At 38.5% G+C, this 7,703-nt stretch overlaps 1 protein-coding gene across 1 annotated transcript in view; it reads right to left on the bottom strand.

The window, feature by feature from the left end:
- RANBP3 (RAN binding protein 3) overlaps positions 1–7,703 on the bottom strand; it is a 67,681-nt gene that overhangs the window by 33,358 nt on the left and 26,620 nt on the right. The window contains exons 8-11 of the mRNA XM_014309608.2: positions 5,998–6,069; positions 4,755–4,820; positions 3,169–3,261; positions 1,944–2,047 (exon numbers count right to left, since the gene is read on the bottom strand). Coding sequence (XP_014165083.1) covers positions 1,944–2,047; positions 3,169–3,261; positions 4,755–4,820; positions 5,998–6,069 — 335 coding nt within the window. The remainder of the gene's footprint in view (positions 1–1,943; positions 2,048–3,168; positions 3,262–4,754; positions 4,821–5,997; positions 6,070–7,703) is intronic.

Raw genomic sequence — 7,703 nt, 5'->3', positions numbered from 1 at the left:
ACGGCATACTAGTATCCACAAACATAACAAGATTTATTCCACCTTGCCAGGTTGTTTGTGTATATGTTGAACAGTTCTAAGGAATGCCTCTAGTGATTTACACTTGTCAGACTTCCAATCACTGGCTGCTACCCTCAAAGCTCACTGCTTCAGCCAATTTATCACCCACTTTTAAATTCCACCCAACCAGTACAGCTCTCTCTATTTTGGCTATGACAATGATACTTCAGACCATACAAAGATTTTGCCTAAAGTCAAAATCAACAAGTAGGGCTCTCTGCAAAGCAAATAATTTCAGAGGATAAAAACTCATCAGGTTGGTCTCTGTTTTATCTATGCTGGCTGTTCTCAATCCCTTTAAGGTGCCTCATATCCTAAGACACCTTCACCACAAAGGGAGAGGAAGGAGCTGAGCCATTTCTACTTTCCTGGAACCTTTTTCTTGCCATTTGTGGAAATGTGTGCCATGCTTTCTTCCTTCCCAGTAACTGGGACCCACCACAGTACCATAACTCTCTGAGGACAGCTAGTGGTCTCACACAAACACCCCTCAGCCCCCTGTCCTGAGTTCATTTTCTTCCCAGTATAACACTGTATTTTGGATCCAGGACGAGAATAATCTTGATCACACACTGGTATTTTGGTTGTGGCTCAGTTGTGCTCACCCCAAGTCAAGGACTTCTCTGTGTGTCATGCTCTGCCAGCAAGGAGTTGCACAAGAAGCTGGGGGTGGGGTGACACAGCCAGGACAGCTGACCCAAACTGGCCAGAGAGATATTCCACACCATAAAACATCCTGCCCAGTGTGTAAACTGGAGGAGCTGCTGGTGGGGGGCTGATGGCTGCTGGGAGACAAGCTGGGCACAGATCAGAAGGTGTTGAGCACGTACACTGGGAATCACTTCTTTTCTTTGTGTTTTATCTGTCTCTCTTCCCCTTTCATTACAATTATTATACTTAACTCTGTTTCAACACTTAAATAACTGTTCTTATCTCAATCCACTAGCTTTACATTTTTCCTGATTCTTCTCCCCATCCCAGTTGAGTAGAGGGAGTGAACAAGTGGCTCCATGGTACTTGTGGTGGTACTTGGCTGCCAGCTGGGGTTAAACCATGACTCCTCCCTCTGCACCCATGGATACATCCTGTCTGGTCCTATGGACCTGTGTATGTCAAATTGTCTAAAACAGTCCTTAATCAAATTTAGTGTAGTAATTTGCTCCCTCAAGTCTCCCCTAAAAAGAGGATTTGGTAGACCTGACAGCACACCTCTTCAGTAGAAAACAAGACAAAGGCATTGAGTACCTCAGATTTTTTTTCTTTTTTTTTCACCACTAGGTTCCCTTTAACATTTTGCAGAAGGCCTACTATTTTCCTTCATTTTACCTTTGCTGCCAGTACCAGTGGAAGCCTTGCTTGCAGCTTTTCATTCCCTGTAATTCCCAACTCCAGCCAAATTTAGGCTTTCCCAGTTCTCCTACACATCCAGGCAATCCTTCTGTATGCTTCTCAGGTGTCTCGACTGCTTTCACGAGATACATGCACATTCTCTTTCTGGATTTAAGGAGCTCCCAAGCCCACACATGCTGGCCTCCTCCCAAACTTGCACAGTTTCAAGTGCTTTGGGATAAGTTATTCATTCTTTAAGATGTTTGTCTATGCAGGTAATGAGCTCTCATGAGCTCTGCTGTCCTTCAGAATCCTACCAACCAGCTCAATAAACAACCTGAAGCCTGGTGAAGGTTCACTTTGATCTCCCTCTTGTTGGCTTTCCCTCTGATCTTAATCTATAAAACCTTGACCAATTCAGTGCCTTCCCAAAACAAAGCCTCTGCATTCACACAGTTTCTTTTAGCGTAGCAGAACCCATCCTTGTCTGTCTTTCCAGCTTTATTTCCTAAAATATTTATGTCTGTCACCTTGAGTCTCCTTCTCCAATTTACCTTGTCTTCAGAGTCTGAACTTTTCAATGTTGCATCATTTGGTGATTCTGATGTGGCTGCAGAATCTGGAGGGATATTTACACCATTGGTGCCACTGCTGAGAGCTGTAACACAGAAACAAAAAAAAAATACATGAACTCTCTAGATATTTAGACTGTCATAAAATTGTTCTTACGCAAATAGCATGTAGTTTTCTTGTTTAAGTCCATTAAACGTTGTAATGTAAACTAAAAATTTCCCATAGTATTTTGCAAGAGACATGAGGACCACAATTCAGCAATTCTTAGCAGAATCAAAATTCCAAATGCAGAAAACCAAGTCAGCAAATTAATCTATACAAATGTTGTAAAGACTTCAATATGTACAACTTCAAGCAAGCATCCTTCTCCAATCTAATACTGTTCACAGCCAGCAGGGTTTGTCTTCAGATTGATCTACCTGCTCACATACTGAACTCTCACTGAAAATTTTACCCCAATACTAAGTCCTCTGTAGAGTCCAATCTGTGTCAGGAGGCATGTCAAGAAATCAAGCTAGAAATATTAGGTTCTATGCCAGATTCTGCATTAACTGAAGTTACTCTTGTTTCTGTTCAACTAAACTTACACATAACAAATGGCATGGGGCTGGGGAAACATGGGGTTTAGGATATAGGGACTTTAAACAGCTTTTCGCATTAACTTCCACACTTTTATCAAGTCGATTTCCATCAGCTACATGAAATTCCATAATTCTGCAATACAATAAACATTATATGAATGACCAAACTTAAAAATTAAAATTCTATGTTTAGAATTAAATTTGTACTTCAAAGCCCCAACAGCAAAATGGTCCCCAAGCCCAGAGGCACCTCTCACTGATTTAGGTACTTTACTGTTGATCAATTACCAGTAACGGCTTATTACACTGTGGTCAATGCTGTCATTTGAGATTGATTGCTATACCACACTCTTAAAAGTCTTTTTATTTCAAAACTTAAGTATGGATTACACCAAAGTTAGAGGCCTGGCAACATCAGACAGTCACCCTACACAAGATCTGAAGGTTCTACTATGTTATCCTTCATGTAATACAGATACACTTACTATTTAAGATGTTTCTTTTCTGAAAAGAGAAAACTAGAAAAACCAAGGTGGGTGTTGAGTAAAAGCGAGCCACCACACTAAACAAATTCGATGTTTTTGTTCTCTCTCCACTGTATTTAGAAAGCAAAAGCATTATTTACCCATCTGTGAGAAAGCTTTTGGCTGTGGTGCCTGTAGTACTGCTGGACGGAGCACACTTCGCTGCTGTTCCTTTGGTTTCTGGCTAGGGAGACCTGCAAGTGCAAAGTTTTTTCAAGAAGTATAAAGTTCTAAAGTTGGAAAATTCAGCTTCATCTAATCTTCTCTAACTGCTTCCAACAGAACACACAATTAAAAACAGACACTAGAAAAGCTTCTACTCACTTCTTTTCCATCCCTCCTTACTCAGCCTCAAAAGAGAGTTAGTCCCAAATAGGGAAGACTATTTCCTAGCCTAAAAAGACCCTTTAAAATATATTGTCTACCTTATCCAGGAAAGCACAGAAAGAAAGTGATCCAGAAATAAAAGCCAATATGTAAGAGAATTCCAGTAATCCTATTTATGCACTGACATTTTATTCAACTACACATTACAAATCTTCTTTTCTCCTTCCAATAAAGTAATTTCCAGATAGTAGTAAAATACTTTTTTATCCATGCAATCAATTAAACATATTGGTACTATAATAGTTGTGTTGTGTCATTTGACAACCTTTTGGCTTTTTGAATTAACCTGGCCTCACTGGCTGTTACAGTAAGATGCACAGCACTACAACTCTAATTCTGCTAGGATTCAAAAAGCTAATTGACCTTAAACAACCTAATTAAAAAGCCCCCAAACATTGTAACATCAACTCTAGAAGGTTATGGCAAGCCCAGAAAATTCAGTTTTCTGGGCTTGCCATAGGTCAAGAAGAACCCTTGATCCAATAAAATACTGCAACAGAACTCACTCATAGCAATTAATTCCAATTCAGGTCACCCATATTAAAAGGGCATGACATCAGATTATAAAGATATCTAAAATTCAAACACTCATAAGCTCAAAACAGCTTGTTCCTTTCTTAAATTCACCACTCTTCTTTCAAGTGAAATGAAGTTTCCATATATTGATGCAATAATAGCTTTCATTACCTGTATAGTTTTGGGTTTGGTTTTTTCCCCCTCAAATTCCTAGGAAGCTGTAATACTAACATCTTTCTGATAGTGGCTGGGTCTACATCAGTAAACGGGAAACTCAGTCATAGCCAACCTGTAGTGCAGAACAGGCATGATCATGGACCTGCCACTTACACTGCCACCAAAAGCCAGGGAGAGCAGAAGTGGGCATTCTCTTGACACTTCCAGCTGCCCTGGCCTGGTCACAGACTAAACACTCGGTAATGGCCAGAACTTGCTCAAGGCACTCACTGAACACCCTTTTTCTTATGGTTTGCTACCAAAGGAATCAAATTCACTGTCTGTAGGATAACTCCAAGCACATACAGAAGCTTGCTAAGCAGCAACAGCTGGGAGATGCACTTCAAACATGCACAGCTGAGCCAATGCAAAACATGGATGCATCATTATGCATTACACAATGGATATGGGCACAACCACCCCAGAGAAGATAAGATTTTGTTCTGCAGACACATAGGTACTGCCACCTTCTATTTACCACCTTCTATAGCTGATTGATGAAATTACTTAACTAAACAAAGTGCTCGAGCTGGTTTCTTTGCACTGTCGCAGTAAACACTGAACTCACCTGCACTAGGTGCCTGACCATGGATAAGTATTGGTGGCTTCAGCCGGAATCCACTGCTCTTTTCCTCTGGAAGTGAAATACAAAATTACAAGGACAAAGCTGTAACATGTTAGAAATAGCCGTTCAGTCATAAAATTGCTCAGGTTTTCACCACTGTAACAACCCACAAGTTCTATAAATACGCAAAGTTATTAGGAGCTTTCCAAAGAACAAATTCTCTTCTTCTGAAAGAAACCTGAATTTCCAGTGATCATCACAGCAAATATACACCTCAGACAAACACATGGTATCACAAGCAAGAAGTTCAAAATTTTTTTCAGAAGAAACAGGAAAAAGACTGTGTCACCAGAGAAATGGGGCTCCTTCTGTGAAGGACTTAATAAAGATAATAAAGGTTTTAAGTGAGAATCAAACTAAAGAAAGAACAATCAAAATTATGACTGAATGTGACAGCTGCTAACAAGTATCTAACTGCTAATGATCATAAACTAAGTTAAACTTAATTGCTTAATGTTAGTTTCTTGTAGTAAGTTTTTACTCATGTTTTTGTAGTATGAACATAAAAAACTCCTTTGCTCACACTCACTACAGTTATGGTTTTTAAATTAAATATCAAATCTCAAAAAAAATTATAAATCTACAGCTCTTAAAAATTGAGTTCCTTACAACTTAAAAAGAGTAATTATACTTTTTTCCTTTTAGGGGCTTAATATCTGTATTCAGAATAAGACAACTCATCATCTTACAGTCTCACTGTGCTTGGTTATAAGAATAGGATATTGATGTGCATTACAGTGATACCAACACAACTGAACCAGAACGATGGAGACTAACAAAATTAGAAGTTTTGTCAACATAAGGTTCACAGATCATAGCTGAACACAATCATGACCATGCCTTATGCTTGTTTTGCTTTCCAATATAAAAGAACATTTTTCTGAAGTAGATATATGAAACTTTTCCAAAGGTTTTATTTTGAAGCTAGCAGGAAAGGGTCATACTGCAGTATTCTACCATCACTCCCAAAGCATTTAACAACTTTGATATTATTTTAATTACCTCCAGCAATGGTGATGTTGAACAACGAAGTGAGCAAGAGAACAGCTCTAAGATCAGAACCATCATCACTTCTGTTCTCACAGATAGGGTCTTACTTCTGAAGTATCAAGAGTACTTCAGATCACAACAAATTAACAACAGAAACATTTTTTCAAGAAAAATGCAGAAAAATGAGGAAGCTCACCCGGTTCTGAGTCAGAATTGCCTGCAGAAGGTTCACAAAAGCTTGATGGCATAAAGACATTGTTCTTTGTTACTGCAGTCAAGGAAAAAGAAAAAAAAGGGAAGTTGTGGATGTTGTTCTTTATTATAAACCAGTTCCCAGAATTCAAACTGAAGTAATTTTTCTAGTAATTTGTTTTATTTTGGTTTTATTTCTTCTATATTAAAACAGCATTAGGGCCAAAGTAGCAAACAAGCCATTGCCCATAAAATCCTCTCAGTGTCTCCTGAAACAGAGAAAGAAAAAAATTTCATTTTTTCTGAATCCTGTATAAATACAGGATTCCCAATCTGAATTGTATCTGAATTAGGAATTAGAAGTGGTGTTAGTATATATAATAGCATTGCAAAATGTATAATACCATTTCAAAAGGCCCCTGAGGAGAGAGAGCAGAAAGGTGTGTAATGCCTGCTAGAGAGTAGGCATGAACATCTGCGCTCTGACGGACTGCACTGTTTTCACCAAGAGGCAACTTAGGTTTGAACTACCCTGCAAAGACAAAACTCTTACAGAAACAGAGAAGAGCACATCAGAGTACTATCAGATGTCACCCCAGCAGCATAATAGTCAACCAAAGGGAAAAAATGTTTGAAAAAACAGGCAAAGGACAGCACTTCTTTTCCACCCTTTTCTGGGTCCTAAAGAAGCAAACAACAGGGAGTTTGGTTGACACCCTGCCCAGCAGTTCTAGTACTTTTGGTATTATACAAAAATCACAACCCAGTTTATAAAATAGGACAATCAGAAGGAGACAGATTTCTCTAACAGATAATTTTGCATGAAGAAAAGCATTGCAGTATTTACTGGCTTTTTTAGTTTTTATAAGGCTGTAGAAAAAGTTCAAGTATGTTGAAAAGAGAAATGAAGCTCATCTCTGAACACCATTGTACTAAAAAATGTCGTATTTGCCTTTTATACTTAAGTCTGAAAATTTTTTTCTTATTTCCTTAAATTCCACCTTCTCTCTTTTTTATTATTGTCTGCCTTAAGCTTAAACATGACACAGTTTTCATGCAAGTAAAATTTCCCTATTCTTGCGAGAAACATAACCCCACCAAAAAAAAAAAAAAAAAGAAAGAAGGTGGGAAAGTAAAATATTTTCTGGAAACCAAAGCCATTGAATAATGTCAACAATATTCAAAGAGGTCTTCATGAAACTTGCAATTCAAATCCAAGTTGTCACTGCTTGAGAACAACACACATCAGAGGAAAAGAAAGGTGTCAATAAATCACCACATCCTCTCAAAATTCATTAGCTAAGCAGAGGCTTGAGAAAGGATACTGGACTCCTGGAATATCCAGTATTTAACCAAGAAAGAGTTGAGAAAATTGTTTTCCTACACTTCTTAACAGATGTAAGCATAGAGATTCTAATCTTATATGACAAAGACATAGCAGAATGTAAGTGTTAAGAGACTACGGGGAACCTGGTTATACACATACTATTATTCTAACAGAAAATCTATAAAACCCTGTCTTCATTATTTTTGTGCGTTCTTTTACTGAGAGTGGCTGGCAAACAGATAGCAGCAGCACTGATCATTCAATTCACAGGATGACATCTGGAGACCCACTGAGCTGCCCAACAGAAAATTTGGATCTGAAAGAGAAGAGCTTCATCCCCTGACTAGGACTGGCGCATGAATTTAAAACGGTATGCCCATAAA

The sequence above is a fragment of the Geospiza fortis genome, unplaced genomic scaffold, assembly GCF_000277835.1.
Source record: "Geospiza fortis unplaced genomic scaffold, GeoFor_1.0 scaffold254, whole genome shotgun sequence".
Lineage (NCBI taxonomy): Eukaryota > Metazoa > Chordata > Aves > Passeriformes > Thraupidae > Geospiza > Geospiza fortis.
Note: the sequence above shows the minus strand (reverse complement) of the source record. Positions and strands in the feature narration are given on the sequence as shown.